The 20,391-nt window shown below is 40.3% G+C and overlaps 1 protein-coding gene across 1 annotated transcript in view; it reads left to right on the top strand.

The window, feature by feature from the left end:
• The window catches only part of SCAI (suppressor of cancer cell invasion), a 136,049-nt gene that overhangs the window by 96,926 nt on the left and 18,732 nt on the right, over positions 1-20,391 (top strand). The window contains exons 7-14 of the mRNA XM_065879166.1: positions 1,624-1,720; positions 2,769-2,867; positions 3,019-3,171; positions 4,879-4,980; positions 5,535-5,636; positions 6,379-6,457; positions 8,342-8,441; positions 10,234-10,315. Of these exons, the coding sequence (XP_065735238.1) occupies positions 1,624-1,720; positions 2,769-2,867; positions 3,019-3,171; positions 4,879-4,980; positions 5,535-5,636; positions 6,379-6,457; positions 8,342-8,441; positions 10,234-10,315 (814 nt within the window). The remainder of the gene's footprint in view (positions 1-1,623; positions 1,721-2,768; positions 2,868-3,018; positions 3,172-4,878; positions 4,981-5,534; positions 5,637-6,378; positions 6,458-8,341; positions 8,442-10,233; positions 10,316-20,391) is intronic.

Below are 20,391 nucleotides of genomic sequence, written 5' to 3'. Positions count from 1 at the left end.
TGTCCTGTTTGAATTGATAAGGGATAAATATATATATGTATTTTTGGCTACACTGTGAGGCTTGAGGGATATTAGTTCCCCGACCAGGGATCGAACCCAGGCCCTCAGCAGTGAGAGCTCAGAGTCCTAACCACTGGACCGCCAGGGAATTCCAGATAAGGGATAAATATTAAGGGTCAGGCGTGAAGAGGTGTAATATAGATTGTAAATAGCCTTTAATAAGTTAAGGACGTATGTTGCTATTCCTAGCAATCACGAAAAGAACAGTAATGAAGCAGTATAAGTACGAAGCTGATAGAGGATATAAAATAGAATACTAAAATATATTTGGTTAGCTGAAAAGAAAGCAAGGAGGGAGCAGTAGAGGACCACAAACACAGAAGGGGCAAGTAGAAAACAAATAGCAGGGTGAGAGTTGCAAACTCAGCCAAGGCAACAATAAGGCTAAATGTAAATGGTCTGAGTTCCTGAGTATACAGGGCAGAGATTGTCAAAGTGGATAAAAAAGCAAGGCCTAACTATATACTGTCTACAAAAGATGCGTTACAATGAAAAGACACAGGTACTTGAAAGTAGAGGGATAGAAAAAGATATGGCATACAAATAGTAAGTATAAGAAAACTAGCTTGATTGTATTAACGTTAGAAAAATAAGATTTCAAAACAAAGACTGATCTTCCTAGAAGTCTTTTTGTCTCATATTTTCCTGACTAGTTGTCTTCTCATCTTTTTTTAATTAAAAATATTTATTTATTTATTTTTGGCTGCGTTGGGTCTTCGTTGCTGCGCACAGCCTTTCTCTAGTTGTGGCGAGCAGGGGCTACTCTTCATTGTGGTGCATGGGCTTCTCATTGCAGTGACTTCTCTTTTTTTTTTTTTTTTTTTTTTTTTTCCCGGTATGCGGGCCTCTCACTGTTGTGGCCTCTACCGTCGCGGAGCGCAGGCTCCACGGCCATGGCTCACGGGCTCAGCCGCTCCACGGCACGTGGGATCTTCCCGGACCGGGGCACAAACCCATGTCCCCTGCATCGGCAGGTAGACTCTCAACCACTGCGCCACCAGGGAAGCCCTTAATTTTTTTTATTGGGGTATAGTTGTTTTACAGTGTTGTGTTAGTTTCTACTGTAACGTCTTCCGTATAGTCTTAACTTAAACATTACTCTCGCTAAGATGCCTTCTCTCACCCAAGATCCTGTCCTGTGGGCTCAAATTGTAATCATTGTAATATTTTGTAATATTACATCATTGTAATATTTATTCCAGTATTTTAAGTATTTATCTGTCTCCTCTACATTTTAAATACTTTTCTGTCTGTAAGATCTGTGAGGGAAGGGACTGTGTCTATAGTTTTTTTTTTTTTAAATCATTCTAATCTAGTACTTAGCATAGTGCCTGATGCATCTAAGTTTCAATAGATACTTCTTGAATGAATTTAATATATGAATGAACAATGTAATGAACCATTGAGTAAGAAATGTGTTAAAAGACTAGAGGTTATATGAAGCAATGTTTTTAACTGTGCAAAATAGTATCAAAAGAGTTTAAAAAGCTATCAGAAAGTTAGAAAAATCAAAAAGCATATTTTTTTAAATGTTATGAATGATTTTCCATTTTTCTACCATAGACCTGAGTTGGTAGTTAAGAAGCTACGATACTATGCAAGATTTATAGTAGTTTGTCTTCTTCTCAACAAAATGGATGTTGTAAAGGATCTGGTGAAGGTAAATGTACTTTAAAATCATTAAAATCCTAATCTCTCATTGTCTGTGGATAATTTTGTTTTTTAAAAATAGATTTAAGGTTAAAATAATTTTGATATATCTAAATCATTACAACTTTGAGAGTATGGTAACTTATGACAAGGGTAATGATAAAAAATTTTTCCAACTCTTCATATTTCAAATACACCAGAGATAATTGTCTTAATTTCTTACTTTTGTCCCCTTAGTTTATTTTACATTTCATCACCCATCCATGAATGGTTGGCAAATGTAAACAAAAGTTAAAATATTTGGTTTAAGAAAATAATTGAAAAGTTAGGTCAAGAAAAATGTTTTACAAAGGTGTGAATGAGTTTCGATTTTTCCTCCCTTTAGTATGTCTGCATCACTCTATCCTTCATTACCTCAGGTAATTAAGAGTTAACTGCATTCTAGATTCACTTAATATCTGTAATTATTGCATGCTACATTCTGGTTACACTCTGTATTCAGTTAGTGGTTTCAATGGCATACTTCTTGATTTTTTGGCGCTCGAGTATAACATGCTAGTTTTTGCTTTTTTTTTTAATTGAAGTATAATTTACAGTATTGTGTTATTTTCAGGTGTACAGCAAAGTGATTCAGTATAACATGCTAGTTTTGACAAGCCTTCTTCCTCCATCCCCAGTTACTAATAAGATTATTTCCAAAAGAAATAGTATGATATAAATACAAAGAATTTATATATATATTTTTTAATGTTAAAATTTGGGGGGGTTTACCTTTAAGAATTTCCTGTTAATAAAGTCATTGCTGATGTAGCAGAGTAGGTATGGGTCACTGTGGATTTCTATGAAGATCTTACTGATGTGTTATCATTTTGGAGTTTTTGATTTTGAAGCAAGCCCATGTAATTTTCATTCTGTTTTGGTTATAACTGGGACTGTATACTGATAATAATCAAACTTCTTAACTGTATCAGTTTCTGTCAGGAGTATGGTACAATATACAATGTATTTTTATGATTTTTTTTCTATAACCATTTCTCTTTGTGATATTGTAAAATCAGGAACTCTCGGATGAAATTGAAGATTATACTCACCGCTTTAATACTGAAGATCAAGTGGAATGGAACCTGGTGCTTCAAGAAGTAGCAGCTTTCATTGAGGTCAGTTCTTGACAAGAAAGGTTGTCATAATTATGTATGTAAATGCATATGTGGTATACTTTTTTACTATGTGTATATGTCAAAAAGAAGGAATAATTTCTTATATTGACATTTTGTCTTGGCCATCAACCACTTACTGCTTTTTCTCCAGGCAGACCCTGTGATGGTATTAAATGATGATAATACCATTGTTATCACGTCTAATCGCCTTGCTGAAACAGGAGCCCCATTGCTGGAACAGGGCATGATTGTGGGACAGTTGTCTCTGGCTGATGCACTCATTATTGGTAATTGTAATAACCAGGTAAAGAATTGTGAAGGAATTATGCTTAAAATTCACTTTGAAAAATAGTACTTTTGATTGTTACAGAATTATTTCATTGTAAATATCCTAACATCCATTTGCTAGGAAATAGTTAATTAAATTATGCTGTGTCTATATATGGACTGTACTATAGACATTTAAATGGTTTAGAAAGAATTTTTAATCACAGAAGAAGATACTTATGATATGGCAAGTGAAAATAATATGGACCTATGTAAACAGAATTATTTTATTATATATGTGAAAATGTCTATGTGTAATACATATATGCACAAGAAAAAGACAAGGAAGAAATTTACCAATATCATAAAAGATTTATCTCTAAAAAATTTAGCAAAATTTTAAGTGATTTTTATTTTCTTCCTTACAACTTTCTACATCTGTATATTGCCTTTACAATCAGGCAAAAATGGGGGAGGAGTTATTTTTAAGTCCATTTGTCAAAAGCAAATTTCAGATATTTTTTCATGACAGAATAGTCCCATGACAATGAGGATTTAAGGTACTACAACTGTAATTTACTGAAAATTATGGGATATTGGAAAGGTCACCAATGGATACACTTTTCTATATGTATTACTTATACAAGTTTTAATTTTGGATCCTTCCCTTACATCTGTCATTTTTGTTGTTAACTTTTTCTTATAATTCTCCAATTTTGGATTTTAAAGCTTTAATTTGCAAATTTCTAAATTAAAACATTTTAATTTAAATTAAAACCTTGCCTACATGAAGTTCTGTAGAAGTATTATTCAAAATAGAAAAGGAGGGGACTTCCCTGGTGGTCCAGTGGTAAAGAATCCACCTTACAATGCAGAGGACTCGGGTTCAATCCCTAGTCGGGGAACTAAGATCCCACATGCCACAGAGCAACTAAGCCCCGCGCGCCAAAACGACTGAGCTCGCGTGCCTCAACAAGAGAGCCTGCGTGCCGGAAACTATAGAGCCCACGCGCCCCAGATCCCGCACGCCACAACTAGGGAAGAGAAAACCTGCACGTCACAGCTAGAGAGAAACCAGCACACTGCAGTGAAGAGCCTGCATGCCACAACTGAGACCCGACGCAGCCAAAAATAAATAAAAAATAAGTTGTTAAAAACAAAACAAAATAGAAAAGGATACAGTCTTTTCTCTTTTTCTTTTTTTTTGCTGTGCCACGCAGTTTGTGGGGTCTTAGTTCCCCAACCCAGGATTGAACCCAGGGCCCCGGCAGTCAAAGTTCCAAGTCCTAACCACTGGACCTCCAGGCAATTCTCAGGATTCAATCTTAAACATTATGTAGTGCCAAAATGTAATGAAGTGATTTTAAAATGGGCCATAGTCATATTGCAGCCTGGCTGGTTTGCCAAAAGTTAACATGTTTTATGGGATCTAATATAGGTCTCTGTGTTTACGTGACTACTTTTTGTTTTTAAAAATACCTGTGGAAATTGATGGATTGATAGAAGTATTGATAGATGGAGCGAGACGTGTTGAAGCAAATATAGAAAAATGTTAATGTTATAGGATCTAGCTATTGAGCATAAGGGTGTCACTGTATAATTTTTTTAACTTTCTGTCTTTTGAAATTTTTTGGAATAAAATATCCAATGTCATCAGGTACACATGAAAGTCAAGAGTAACAATATGATTAAACACTTCAAGGTCTGCGTACTGCATTAACGGTCAGTTTTGTTTTCCTTGCAGGTTAAGTTCAGTGAACTAACTGTTGACATGTTCCGGATGTTACAAGCCCTGGAAAGGGAGCCAATGAATTTAGCTTCCCAGATGAATAAACCAGGAATGCAGGTGACCTTCTCCCTACATCTGCAATTTGCTGCTTCTGCTCCTCATGGAATGCTATTATTCAGCGAAAGCCATGAGTGTGAATAAAGAATTCTCCTGATGAGACGCAGGAGAAATAAATAAGCATAATGCTAATTAAAAAAAGATATTTAATGAAAAGGATAGTAAAAATAGGCATTGATAATTCATATGTCAAGTACAGTTTGTATAGTCATCCGTCAGTATCCACGGGGGATTGGTTCCAGGACCCCCGTGGATAAACCTGCAGATGCTCAAGACCCTTATTTAAAGTGGCATAGTGTTTACATACAACCTATGCACATCCTCTCGTATGCTTTGAATCATTTCTAGATTACTTATAACATCTAATAGAATGTAAATTATATGTAAATAGTTGTAAATGTTATGTAAATAGTTGCTGGTGCACAGCAAATTCAAGTTTTGCTTTTTGGAACTTTCTAGAATTTTTTTTCTAAATATTTTTGATCCGTGGTTGGGTGAATCCATGGATGCAGAGGACCGACTGTATGTGCATTGTTTTCTGTGTGTAAATATAGGAATCAGCTGACAAGCCTACCAGGCGAGAAAACCCCCACAAGTACCTGCTCTACAAACCAACATTCAGCCAACTATACACATTCTTAGCAGCATCTTTTAAGGTATCTATCATCCAGTACTTTTTAGTATATGGGGAAAGTGTGCCTTAAATGGAATCTGAGAGTCACTCTTCTCTTTGAATATTTGAGTCAAGAATTTAGGAAAAATATGAAAATGAAAACTGCCTTAGAATATCCTAATCATAGCTGTTTTTGGAATGGAAATTGCTTATTATGTTATGAATGTTCCCTACCATTAATTAATGAGAATATTGATTAATTATCATTCTCCTTTCTCCGGGTTTTTCTTGCTAAACTGCTTTAGGCATAATAGTCAATGCAGAACTGAAAAACAGGAGCAGATTTTATAGGCATGTTCTATAAATAGAATAGCCACCTGAATGGTGGCTCTGGGAAACATTTTGGTCGTCTGAAAGAACCATGAGTAGGGAATTCCTCTCAGTTTATATAGAGAAAGGCACGGATGGAAGTTTGTCTTTTAGACCTATAGTCAGGATCTTTACTTCTCCATCTTAAGTTTTCCAGAGAACGTTCTTTAAATGATGGGGTTTTGAAGCAGAGATTGTCTTCAAAACTTTTGGCAATGGTTATAGGTTAATAATGAACCTTTGCTGTGTAGACAGTTATAAGTTGGAACTAGCAAGAGTGACTTTTCTCTTGGAAGAGACCATTATATGTTAAATTAGGTTCTTGTTTTCCCTACAACTGTAAAATGTCATGAACTTTCAATAAAACTGTTGTTTCCTGTTTGTCGTTTTGTGTATGTGATTTTCTTTAATTTCAGGAGCTGCCTGCCAATAGTGTGCTTCTGATTTACCTGTCAGCCACTGGCGTTTTCCCCACAGGTCGTTCTGATAGTGAAGGTACAATAAAGGAATGCTCCCTGTCGTGAGCAGGGCTTGAATTCTCTTTATTTTCTACAAGGCGATGGCCCATAGCCCACAGACAATCTCAAGCTTTCTAGAGAGGCTCCCAAATTTGAAACCGGGTCTATTTGCTGAATCGGCAATCTTGTAGATACCCCAGTCTGTTTTATTTGCTGAAATATTATACGGTAAAGTTAAAAAAGATCAGCAAATTCACATACTACATGCATGCCTCTCTAACAGATTTGCTAAAAGCAAACACATATATGTGCATGGAATAACCAAGCCTAATTATCTACTTCACATCGTTGAATTTTTCTGAGCCTTTAGTGTGTTAGGGAATCTGGTCAGCGGCTTCACTGTGGCTGAAAGTCTTGTAGAAATCAGTGCACTTTTGTAACTGTGAAAGTTCAAGTCCTTGACATAATTTTATTTTGTGTCCTTTCTTTGGTTTTATGGATTCAATCTGTAGAATATTGGGATGCTATTTTAGAATAAAAACTTGAAGCTGTCCAGAGCATGTGAGTCCAGAATATATGAAATTGGTTGAACTAGATGAGTAGCTTGGATGTAAACAAGGCAATTAAATCTTTACCGGGACAAAAAAAAAAAATGTTCTTAACATCCTTAACATTTTCCTCCTCATTTGTTTGTTGAAATTTGCATTCCTTTATACAATGCATGTCCCTGCCATCTTCCTTGCATGACCTACAGATCCTCTTAAAGTGTTAAAATGAAAACAAAACAAAATAAATCTCTCTTCATTGCTGTGATTTTTTTTTTAAGGGATAAAATATAACACTATTAAAAGTGATGCAAAATCAGGGCTTCCCTGGCGGCACAGTGGTTGAGAGTCTGCCTGCCAATGCAGGGGACAGGGGTTCGTGCCTCGGTCCAGGAAGATCCCACATGCCGCGGAGCAGCTGGGCCCGTGAGCCATGGCCGCTGAGCCTGTGCGTCCGGAGCCTGTTCTCCGCAGCGGGAGAGGCCACAACAGTGAGAGGCCTGCGTACCGCAAAAAAAAAAAAGTGATGCAAAATCATAAATACTTTAATTTTTTGGTGATAAAGTTAGTACTTTTATTTATAAATAATTATTTCCATATCTTATACACTATTGAATCAGATTTTCTGGGCCCCGCCTAATGTATTGATCTCTTGTTTTACTTTTTTCAAAGTACAGTAGTTACTAACTGAATGGTCCTTAGAGAGATATTATTCCTAACATTCCACAGTTGCTGTTCCATTTACACAAGAGTTTATTTAACTAACTGATAGTACCAGTGGGAAAAGGCTAATTCCCAAACCGGAATTACAGTGGTTGATGTAATAATAATGATAGTGGATTTTTTCCTACACTGGTATTTGGTAATTCTTTTCTTAAAAATGAAGTTTTTGTCAGTGAGAATTTTCAAGTTCCATTCAAAAATTTCCCTACATTTTTACAATTAGTGGCCCTTTTAAAATTATATTTAAGAAATTATTAGGACTTCATTCTGCAACTTTCTTACTTAAATAATTTTGTTGAACTTGAGATTTTAGTTTTGCTTGAAATGAGAAGATCATTTTGAACATCCCAGATCTCCATCTCTTTTTTACCCAGAATAATGGGATGCAGTAGATTCTTGTTTTGTTTCTCATTATAATCTGAAGAACTGATGAAGATGGTCAGATGATCTTTTAAAATATTGGAACAGGCAACATGCTGAAATCATTTAAATGCTATGTTAAACTAAAATGTTAAATTTTCAATTAACAAAAACGTTTTGTAATTATCTTCCATTTGTATCGATGAAAGATTCACCCAACACCTTTGTGTTCGAACATCAAATCAATGCTACTCTCCAATTGAAGTCTAGGATTCTTCCCTTTCTTTTTATAGGTCCTTATGATTTTGGAGGGGTACTTACTAATAGTAACCGGGATATTATAAATGGAGATGCCATCCACAAACGAAATCAATCCCACAAGGAAATGCACTGGTATGTATTATAAAAATTATAGTTCTCTCTTATAAAATATTAAGTAAAATGGAATGTTCCCTTAGACTGCTATTCATAACACTTATTTGGATTCCAGCAATATCTCAGGCTCTGACTATCTTAGGCAATTAGAATTGTTGGTTAATATTTATTTTACAATTTTTTATTGAGTATGTATTATATGTCAGGAACTGTTCAATCACTGGAGATCTGTTCATTCAAGTTGGAGGAGACAATAAATATATACATAAATAATAAGGCAGGACATGATGCACGTTAATATCAAAATAAGCCTTTTAAAAATTAATTAATTTTATTTTTGGCTGTGTTGGGTCTTTGTTGCTGCACGTGGGCTTTTCTCTAGTTGCGGCGAGCGGGGCTACTCTTTGTTGTGGTGCGTGGGCTTCTCATTGCAGTGGCTTCTCTTGTTGCGGCGCACAGGCTCTAGGTGCACGGGCTTCAGTAGTTGTGGCACGCAGGCTCAGTAGTTGTGGCTTGCAGGGTCTAGAGCGCAGGCTCAGTAGTTGTGGTGCATGGGCTTAGTTGCTCTGCGGCATGTGGGATCTTCCCGGACCAGGGCTTGAACCCATGTCCCCTGCATTGGCAGGCGGATTCTTAACCCTGTGCCATCAGGGAAGCCCAATATAAGCTTTTTTTTTTTTTTTTCCAATATAAGCTTTTTAATATAAGGTTATGTTGGTGTGATATAGCAAAAATGAAGTTAGCTGTATGATTTCAAGGAGATTTCATCCATGAAAGTTTGCTCAGTGCATTCACTGGTTGGGCCATTATGGGCTCTAAAATTTCCCTAGCTGAGAGAGAGCAGTCTCATTATAGAGGAAACAGGACTTGCTTGAAACTGCATTTCTAATAACCCTTTACATAAAAATGTAACTCTTCATATTAAAGAGTAGGGAAGGGAGGGCAGAGGGAAATGTTTCAAATTACACGTATAATAGCTAATGGTCCCCCAAGCCATGTGTTGGTGCTATAGTTGACCATAGTTGTAAATGATTTATATCAGAAAAACTTGTATTTGAAATATATTGGGGTTTGATGATATTGCTCATTGACAACATCATTTTGTATATTTACATAAATATTTATAAACTACCCACATTGTCCACCAACCATGGGAAAGAGCATGCACACCAAAATTGTGACCTTAAGCAGTGGCTCTCAAATGCATGTTACTGGACTTTAGCCTTCTGTGGGCCACAGTGAATCTGTATCTTTAACAAGCACCCCAGCTGATTCTGATGCACATGTCCAGAGGAAATGTAGATAATAGAAGGGGAGCCCCTGCTTATTGTCTGCAATATTAAGATATAGCTTAAAATAATAAAAATCTTTAAAATGGATATAGATTTTGAAAGATTCATTGAAATAGAAATCTGGTTGTGTTATTACATCTTGTTTTCAGAACATGTTCTTAGGAGGAACTTTTAAATACTAAGAAAGTCCCTAAATGCTGACTTCTGAGATTTTCATGTGTATTTATTTATCCATCTTTAAATATATTAATATATATATTAAATATAGAGACTTCTCTTTAGCTTGAATATTCTTGAATAGTAATTATGTTCGAATTTTTTTTTTCCAAATAAAACTGTTAACTTGTCTACCCCAGTAAATACAGACTTTTTTGGTCTTTTGCTTAATTAATCTTTGTTTTTCTCCCAGTGCTGTGACAAAAAGGAGATGTGAGCAGACCAAACTGATAATTAAGATTTCTGAGACTTGGCTGATAAAGTTATACAGTCATTCACTGTTACTCTTGTTGTTTTCCCAGCCTTCATCCTGGAGATCTCTATCCTTTCACAAGGAAGCCCCTGTTCATCATTGTGGATTCATCCAATAGTGTTGCGTATAAGGTGAGTTCCATGAGCGCTATTCCACGTTAGACACTATGGCACCACCCTGAGGTAACCAATCTGAACATGTGCCTTTTTATTTTGCTTTATTTTATTTAATTTTACACAGTTTGTATTTAGTCTTTCTTTTCTTTTGAGGTTGTGCATGCTAGTCAGGATCTGGTGCTATGAATAGAAACAAGAAGAAAACGCATGAATGGACACTCAGTGGAAAATAATAAATCCTCCTGCGGGAAAAAAAATTCAAGATTTCCAAGATCACTGGTGGGAGGTTTATTTTTGTTATATAACCCAGAATAGTTTTCTTTTATAGAGGTTGAAGTATATGGGAACATTTTATTTTCTAGTTTTCAAACTTTTTCCCCTCTATACACTGAGCTACTATAGTTTAAGTGGAATTTCTATCCCATGTTATAGAGTTGTATTCATTGAATATCAACACAAATTGTTTTAGAGGCACTTATTATTGTTTTTTTTAATTTGCGACAGTAAGTAAAAAAAAGATGACCCTGAAGTCTGAAATAAGTAACAGGGACTTAATGTGAAAATCCTTTCTTTTATATTTTGCTATAGAAGCAGTGGTTTTCAATGATTGTATAAAGAATGGCAGCAGTGAGACACTTTAAAGTTGGATGCTAAAATTCAAACAATAGTAATTTACAGGAAAATGAAAACAGAATTTTTGGAGCCCTTTGTATATGGTTGGAATATTTCATTAGTGGACAGTATACTCAGAAATATGCTGGAAACACAGATCTGCCAATTAAAATTATTTCTGTTGTGGGTGTTCATATATTAGATGGGGAAGCAAACGTTAATACGTTTATTTCAGGAGAGCAACAGAAATGTCTGGTAGCCAAAAAAGCTGACCCCAAGCATATTTTTCCATCTAATTTTCATGCTTAGTTTCACTTTTTAAAGTCGGAATTCCAAGAGCATCCATCCCACCCTACGTTGTTCAGCATGTTTCTTGCTACCCATTTTGTCAAGTTTAACGTTACAACTTTTGATTTTTAGGAAAACTAGCTATGTACACTCTTAAATTGTGAGTGTGCTGTTGTCATTTTTAATCTTTTTGAGAGGGTGGGAGGCTACTAGAGGAAAAGGTTTATTGGCTACCCCATATAAACATATAAAATCAGAAGAGTCCAGGCATTTTGTGTCTTCACAGAATTCAAAAAAAGCATTCTGTGCCTTTGTCAATGAAAAGGAAACATTTGCTACAGTTTAACAGTGTAACAGAATGTGTTGATGCACAGTAAGCAAGTGTATTGCTTACTATGATCTAGCATGCACTGAAAGTATTTTCACAATCTATTAATTTCTCTCAATTTAATTGGACATTATTTGATACCATCTTTTATAATCTCAAGAATATCATTCATGTTATGTGCCTGCTATTTCCAGAGTGTCGTTTGGATGTAGACTGCGTATTGGATGATGATTTTGAAAAAACACCATTGTGCATAATTGGAATTATGTCTCATGCTTTAATTCTAAATTTCAATATCCCAACACCCAGGATAACCATGGAATAATAGATTTCTGTGTGTGTTTGGTGTTGATGGCACGTGCAGTGTCACTCCTCTAAAAAATTAAATTGTCAAGAACATTCTGATCTTTAGAAATGAAATGGGGAGCCCATGGGCAGTAGGCAAATAAGGGCATGATGTAGACTAATTTAGTCTTTTAAAAAACTAGTTAATGCCTCTGAATCAGGTGTGCAGTTCTCTGTGTTAACATATGAAAGTGTCTGACATTTACTTTTCCCACAAAGCACATAAAAATTCTTAAACTATCATTTTGCAAGTTTCTAATGAAAAAGAGCTGGGTGACATGTATTATTTCTTCAGTACATACTTTGTTATATCCGTTTCATCCATATGAATGTTTTACGAACATATATGTGTTTTCTAAATGTTTCTTCATGTAAATACAAACACTTCATGTTATTTCTTCATTTCAGTATTACTTTTTAATTTTAATTTTTATGAAAGTAACTCATCCATATAGTTGAAAGCTATAGTTCTTTTTCTGTGCATCAGAAACATTCAGAGCCCTCTTCAAAACCACTTGTACCTGGGTCCCAACTCCTGTGATTCTAATTTGCTTGGCCTGGGGTGGGTCTCAGGTATCAGCATAATTCCCTTGTGTGGTAAGGGTGAGATCTACTCAGCCAGGTTCCGCCAGGAGTTACTAACAACAGCAGTCTCCAGCTCTCATGCCCTACCCTTGTTTGCCTCTTCCCAGAGGCTACCATTTATATCTTTTTAAGTTAATTGTTTTGGTATTTAACCATTATTTTTCTAAATCACATGCTGGTATTGATATTTCTTGATTCTTAAAGAAATATCTTTATTTCTTGTATTTCTTAAAATACATGTTTTAAGCAGCATGTATTGATATCCCATTATGGAAGAAAAATTTAGCTCTCTTTCCCCTTCCTATCCCCATTTCATATTCATACCTTTTATAACTTTTATCCACACAATAGACATATCATAATTTTGATTCACTGAATATTTAGTGCTTATATTATTATGACTATACAATGCTTTTAACATCTAAGCCACATAGTAAACTTTTTCTTTTCTATGCAACTTTCTACTTTTCCTGGAGCAAATAATGTTATCTTGCTCCTGGTTCTTTTTCTGAACTTATCACAGATTCAACCCCAAGCTCCTCACCACTTGCTTAATCTTCTTTCAGGTTGTTCAGATGCATCATTCTCTTAATTTTATCTTTGGGATGAATTCTCTTGCAAAGCCTCTGGACTGGTGCCCTCTACATGTACTGCACAGCTCTCCTCCCTGAATCTCTTTTCATTATTATTCTGGGAATTCTTCCTCTCTCTTCTATATTGGAATCCCTGTTTCCTGAATCCTATGTCTTCTTCTTGGACACTCTCATTTACTCTCTCATTTTGGTTTATTCGCTCATTTTACTGTAGCATCTCCAGCAAAATGGAGCTTTCTGAGAAAGGGTGAATATGAGGTAAAATATTTGAAGTCTTGCACTTCTGCAAATGTTTTTGATTTACCATTGCACTTAAATGGTAGTTTTGGTATTGATTAGAAATTATTTCCCTTCGAAATTTGGAAGGCTTTGTTCCATTGCTTTCTAGCTTCCAGTATTTCATAAGAAGTACAAAGCATTCTAATTCTGAGTTCTTTCATGTGACTTGTTTTCAGTCCCTGGAAATATATAGGATCTTCTCTTTGTCTCCAGTGTTTTTCAGCTTCTTAACAGAGTGCCCTGGTCTGGGTTTACTTTTTTTTTTTTTTTTTTTTTTTTTGCGGTACACGGGCCTCTCACTGTTGTGGCCTCTCCCGTTGCGGAGCACAGGCTCCGGACGCACAGGCTCAGCGGCCATGGCTCACGGGCCCAGCCGCTCCGCGGCATGTGGGATCTTCCCGGACCGCAGCACGAACTCGTGTCCCCTGCATCGGCAGGAGGACTCTCAACCACTGCGCCACCAGGGAAGCCCCTGGGTTTACTTTTAACAATGGTACTTGGCATGTACTTAGTGAGTCCTTTCAATCTGCAAACTCTGCTCATTTTCTTGAGTTGTTTCAGTGGCTTCCTCCCTTCCATTTTCTCTGTTCTTTCTTTGGAGAATTTTTGTCATTCATATATTGGACCTTCTGGTTTAGTCCTCTGATTTTTTTGCCCTTTATTTTCCATCTTCCAGTCTTTTTGCTCTGTAGGAAATTCCCTTGCCTTTGTCTTCTGACCCTTTTATTGAGCTTTTCATTTGTTCTCTAGATGTTTCTTTCACAAAGATATAGATGTATCTGTGCGTATGTAAAACATATATACATACACATATATAATCGGTTTTTATCCTGGTTGAAATATCTTCTCTTCCCTTTGAGAATGTCAATGATCATTTAAAAAATTCTCCCTGCATGGTGTCTCTTTCCTCCATTATGGTTTGTTTCTGGTGTTTTTCCTGAATATGTTGTTTTAGAGACTCATAATTTTTGCCCTTCTGCTCAGATATAAGAGTGGAAGCTAGCAAAATGGTTAGAATCTCTGAGGTTCTAAGTAGGGCTTGTCACAGTGAGCTGCTCAGTTGGCAATCTAGCTGGGCCATTTAGTTGGGTAATCTCTGATGTCAGTGTCTTTAGGTCTTCGTGGTCTAGTCATATTCACTGAGCAAGCTCAGCTGTTCTGCCCAGAATGTAAAGGTCTATCAGCATTATGCTATGTTTTCCCTGAAGTCCATGTGTTTTTGTTTTTTAATATAAATTTATTTATTTATTATTTATGTTTGGCTGTGTTGGGTCTTCGTTGCTGCGTGTGGGCTTTCTCTAGTTGCGGCGAGCAGGGGCTACTCTTCTTTGCGGCGTGCGGGCTTATCATTGCCATGGCTTCTCTTGTTGCGGAGCATGGGCTCTAGGCGCTCAGGCTTCGGTAGGTGTGGCGCATGGGCTTAGTTGCTCCACGGCATGTGGGGTCTTCCCGGACCAGGGCTTGAACCCGTGTCCTCTGCATTGGCAGGTGGATTCTTAACCACTGCACCACCAGGGAAGCCCCTCGTGTGTGTTTATATCTGCATATACATGTACCTTTATGTACCCAGTGCTTCATACTTAAAAGATTCTCAATAAATATATGTTGAATGATTAAATGAAGGTAGTCACCATTATCCTTATTTTATAGCTGCAGTAACTGCTCTTGGAGGTTAAGTATCTTGCCTAATTGATTCCAGCAGTCTTTCTCATTCCAAAGCCCAAGATGTTTCTACATTTAGAAAAAGAGGAGCTTTTCGTGCTAGTCTGAGCCTCATTTCAGAAGAGAGGAATTGAAATGCCGAGGTCTGTAACATAACAAGTGTGGCTCACATTTAGGCTCTCAAATTTCCAACAGGGAATAGGCTTTATCTGTAATAATGTAGTACTAGTGGGGTTAAAAAAAAACACAAACCTGTCATTTTGGGCAACACTTCTTTGAATTCTGCTTTTTTTTTCCTTGGAAGAAGAAAATCCTTTGAGTATTTAATTATATATGACAGAGATGGATCCCTGCCAGTAAACATGACTTACACATTTGTCAAAACAGTCATACTTATCTAAACAGCCTTGTCCTAAAGTGTTTGACTTATGACTGTAGATTGCTGTGGTCTAGGAAGGCATTCACCTTCATAACAAGATCACCTAAGAGCTCTTCTGACAGTCAGCCTCACTCATTCCATTTCCTTCTTGCTACTTTGAAAGACCGTCTCTTTGTTTTTGGCGTTCTGCAGTTATCTAGGTTTTGTTTCTTTATATTTAACCTATTGGGAGTTGCTGGACTTCTCGAATCTGTAGGTTAGAGTTTTTCATTATTGCTGGAAAATTCTCAGCCATTATCTCTTCACATCTTGGCTGTGCTGCAGATCCTCTCTCATCTCTTGCGGGAACTCTGATTTTACATAATCATTCTCATTGTGTCTTCCATGTCTCTTGACCTCTCTTCTATATTTTCCATCTTTTTGTTCCTCTGGCTGAGATTTGGATAATTTCTTCTGATCTGGCTTTCAGTTCACAAATTCTTTTCTTCAGCTGTGACTAACTCGTTATTAAACCCATTTACTGATTTTTATATTATTTGTGGTATTTTTCATTTCAGGAAGTTCTGTTTGGTTCTTTTTCAAATAATTCACTGCCCTTTTTATAGTTCCCTGTTTTCTGTGTTCAAGTTTGTTCTTTATTTCTTTAAATTTAATAAGCATACTTACTATATTATTTATTATCTGGTAATTCTTACACCTGAAATCTGCTTTTGCTGCTTAAAGACACCCTTTGTTGTTTTTGTATCCCTGTATGCTTGATTATCTTTGATTAGATTCTGTAAGGCCAACTGGCCTGAGGCAGAGGAACACAATCAGATTCACAGTTTGCATCAGACGGAAATTCTCCGGACCACCCAGTTCCAGAAACTGCCCTGGAGACATTCCGGACCACCCAGTTCCAGGAACTGACCTGGGGACTTTGAACCCAGCCCAGCCTTCCCGCCTTTCCAGGGGCGGGACTAACGGTCCCCAGGATACCCGAAAAGACCACCAAATAAGGAATACCCTGTGCCCTCCCAGATTCACCACACCCCTTTCCCTTCTTCCCCTATAAAATCTTGCCCAACCCTCGCCCGGGTGCGACTTCTCTGGCCCCTTTCTCTCGGACCAGTGAACCTCGCCCAGGAGCGCTCCCTAATGAAGCTCACTTGAAGCTTTCCTCTGTTTCGCGGTGCCATTTGTTAAGATCCGACCTTACATTTGGTGCCAAAACCCGGGAGGGGTACCAAGCCCCACGGGTTACCGCGCGGGCCGCCCCTCCCCTCCCCCAGGAGACAACCAGGGAACCTCTACTCATCCACCCGATCCGGCAGAAAACGGGGTAAGTCCCCCTCCCTTGTTCCCTCCGACCCCCAGAGTCCCTGCCCACTGGACTTGCTGTCCCTAATCGCGGCCACGTCAGGGATTTCTCCGTGTCTCTCCGGGACTCGGGCAACTGTGGAGGCGTCCCAGTTGCCTGACCGCTCTCCGACCCGCTGGGCCTCGGGTGATTGTGGAGACGTCCCAATCGCCAGAGCGCCCTCTGACCTGCCGTGAATTGGAGACTGATACCAGGGACGCCTCTCTCCCTCTCCATTCACTCAGGGACAGACTGGGGGGTCATGGGAACCTCACAGTCGAAACCAGATTCTAAGACGCCCCTGGGGTGTCTCCTAGCCAATTTTACAGCCCTCGGTTTCTCCCAAGATCTCCGTCGCCGACGGCTTATTTTCTGTTCCACTGTGGCCTGGCCACAATATCCTCTAGACAATCAATCCAAATGGCCTCCTGAAGGGACTTTAGATTTTAACATCTCTGTGATCTAGATAATTACTGCCGCAGGACAGGCAAATGGTCCGAGGTCCCCTATGTTCAGGCCTTCTGGTATTTGCGCTCCCGCCCTTCCCTCTGCGTCGATTGTTCCACTTCCCAGATCCTTCTTGCCAAACAGACATCTCCTACATTCAAGCCCCTAATTTCCTTTGATGATGACCTCTCCCCACTAACCGACCCTCCCGAATCTCTTACCACTCCCCGCTTCAGAACTCCTCTCCTACCTACCCTGAAGCGGCCCCTCCTCCTCCCGAACCGCTCTGGCCCCTCCAACCGCTCCCCCGCCTCCCTCAACGGTTTCTCCACCCACGCCCCTTGCTTCGCCAATTAGTGCACGTACACGCTCTCACGACTCCCAAGATTTCAATCTCCTGTGCCCTCTGAGGGAGGTAGCAGGAGCGGAAGGATTAGAGTTCATGTTCCCTTTTCTTTCCAAGATCTCTCTCAAATAGAAAAGCGATTAGGCACCTTCTCTGCCGACTTCTCCCACTACATCAAAGAATTTTGCTACCTATCTCAAGCTTACGATCTAACCTGGCATGATATCTTTGTGGTTCTGTCCTCTACCTTAACCCCTGACGAAAGGGAAAGAATTCAAACTGCTGCCCGAAACCATGCAGATCAGGTTCACCTTACCGATAACTCCGTGCCCGTCGGAGCGACTGCCGTACCTGGCACTGATCCAGGCTGGACTTATCAGGATGGCCAAGATGGCCGCCGTAAACGCGACCTCATGATCCAATGCCTCCTGGCTGGCACGCAGGCTGCCGCTCATAGGGTAGTCAATTTTGAAAAACTAAAAGAGATAACCCAGGAACCTAACGAAAATCCAGCTATCTTTCTCAATCGCCTTACAGAGGCCTTAACTCTCTACACCCGGCTGGACCCCGACACCCCGGCAGGGGCAGTGGTCCTAGCCACCCATTTTATCACCCAGTCAGCCCCGGACATCCGAAAGAAATTAAAACTGGCAGAAGACGGCCCTCAAACCCCTATTCGAGATCTGGTAAAAATGGCCTTTAAAGTCTATAATGGCCGTGAGGATTTGGCAGAATCCAGCCGACAGGCTCGGATGCACCAGAAGGTGGCCTCCAAACCCAAGCTCTTGTAGCAGCCCTAAGGCCGGCCATCTCCCATGGATCACAGCATCCACGGGGTCTGCAAAAGGCAACCCCGCCAGGGGCCTGCTTCAAATGCGGAAAAGAAAGCCACTGGGCTCGCCAATGTCCCAATCCCCGACCTCCTTCTAAGCCCTGTCCCAGCTGCGGGCTAACGGGCCACTGGAAGAGTGACTGCCCTACGGCTGGCCCTCCCTCAGCGTCTCCACGCGGGGGGCAGGCCGACCCAACGGCATTACCACTCGAACTGCTGGGATTGGCTGACGACTGACGGCGCCCGCACTCCGAAGACTCCCATCACCCTCGCCGAGCCCAGGGTAACGCTACAGGTAGCGGGTAAGTCCATCTCACTTCTGGTGGACACGGGGGCTACCTATTCGGTCCTGCCTACTTACTCCGGGCCAGTTTCTCCTTCCCAGATCTCGGTCATGGGTATTGATGGCAAACCATCCTTCCCACTCCAGACAGGTCCACTCCCATGTCATATCGAAGGACTCCCTTTTACTCATTCCTTCTTAGTCATACCATCCTGCCCAGTTCTCTTGCTAGGCCGAGATGTCCTTTTCCACTTAGGGGCCTCTCTCCAGCTGGTCAGACTTGACCCTAAGGTCCCCTCCTCCCAACTCCTGCTTCCTCTTCTCGGCCTGTCTCTAGAACCCTCCCCTTCCTATCCCCCTCTTCCAATCACACCAAACCCAATCAATCCCCAAGTCTGGGATACTTGTAAGCCCATAATAGCAACACACCATTCCCCCGTTCTCATCCGCCTAAAGGACCCCTCCAAATTTCCATCAAGGCCCCAATTTCCCATCTCTGAGACTCACCTTAGGGGCCTACAACCTATTATCACCAGACTCCTAAACCAGGGACTCCTTATCCCCACTGACTCTCCCTGCAACACCCCCATCCTGCCTGTCCGCAAGGCCTCTGGGGATTATCGCCTGGTCCAGGACCTCCGACTAATCAATGAGGCCATAATTCCTCTCCACCCAGTAGTACCAAACCTTGCTCTCCCATATCCCCCCATCCACAACCCACTTTTACGGTTCTGGATCTCAAAGATGCCTTTTTCACTATCCCCCTTCATCCCGACTCCTATTTCCTCTTCTCCTTTACCTGGACGGATCCGGATACTCATACTTCCAGTCAGCTCACCTGGACAGTTCTTCCCCAGGGCTTCCGCAACAGTCCTCACCTCTTCGGTCAGGCGCTGGCACGGGACCCCACTTCCTGCACCCTTACCCCCAGCACACTCCTTCAATATGTAGATGACCTCCTCCTTTGTAGCCCATCTCTCAGCCTCTCAAGACAACATACTGCAGATCTCCTCAATTACCTTGGCTCTCGCTGTTATCGGGTCTCCCCAGACAAGGCTCAGTTATCTGTATCTTCTGTAACCTACCTGGGGCTCCACCTTACCCCTACCACAAAAGGTCTAACAGCCGACCGCACACGGATTATCCGTGAACTCCAGCCTCCGGAAACAGCGGAACAAACTCTCCTTTTTGGGCCTTACAGGATTTTTCCGACACTGGATCCCTAACTTTGCTCTCTTTGCTAAACCCTTATATCTAGCCGCTAAAGAAACCCCTCAAGGACCCCTCACCTCTCCTTCCGCCGTTCGACAGGCCTTTCTCACCCTCCGTAACGCTCTGATATCTTCTCCTCCCCTTTCTCTGCCCAACCCAAACCGACCTTTTCACCTTTTTGTGGATGAACGGGCCGGAATAGCCACTGGACTCCTTGCCCAGCCTGTAGGGCCTTCCTACCGCCTCGTGGCTTACCTCTCCAAACAGCTAGACCGAACCATTCGGGGATGGCAACCATGCCTTCGGGCCCTAGCAGCGGCAGCCGAACTGACCAAACAAACACTCAAACTGACTCTGGCCCACCCACTAACCGTGTTTTCCTCCCACCGGCTGGTCGACCTCCTAGGCCACAAGTCTCTCTCCCTCCTGGGCCCCTCCCGCATCCAGGAGTTCCACCTCCTGTTCATTGAAAACCCAGCTATTTCTCTTGATCTCTCCCCTCACCTGAACCCGGCTTCCCTCCTGCCTATCTGTGGCACCGGGGGTTTTCCATCCCATTTC

Source organism: Phocoena phocoena, chromosome 6, assembly GCF_963924675.1.
Source record: "Phocoena phocoena chromosome 6, mPhoPho1.1, whole genome shotgun sequence".
Classification (NCBI taxonomy): domain Eukaryota; kingdom Metazoa; phylum Chordata; class Mammalia; order Artiodactyla; family Phocoenidae; genus Phocoena; species Phocoena phocoena.
Note: the sequence above shows the minus strand (reverse complement) of the source record. Positions and strands in the feature narration are given on the sequence as shown.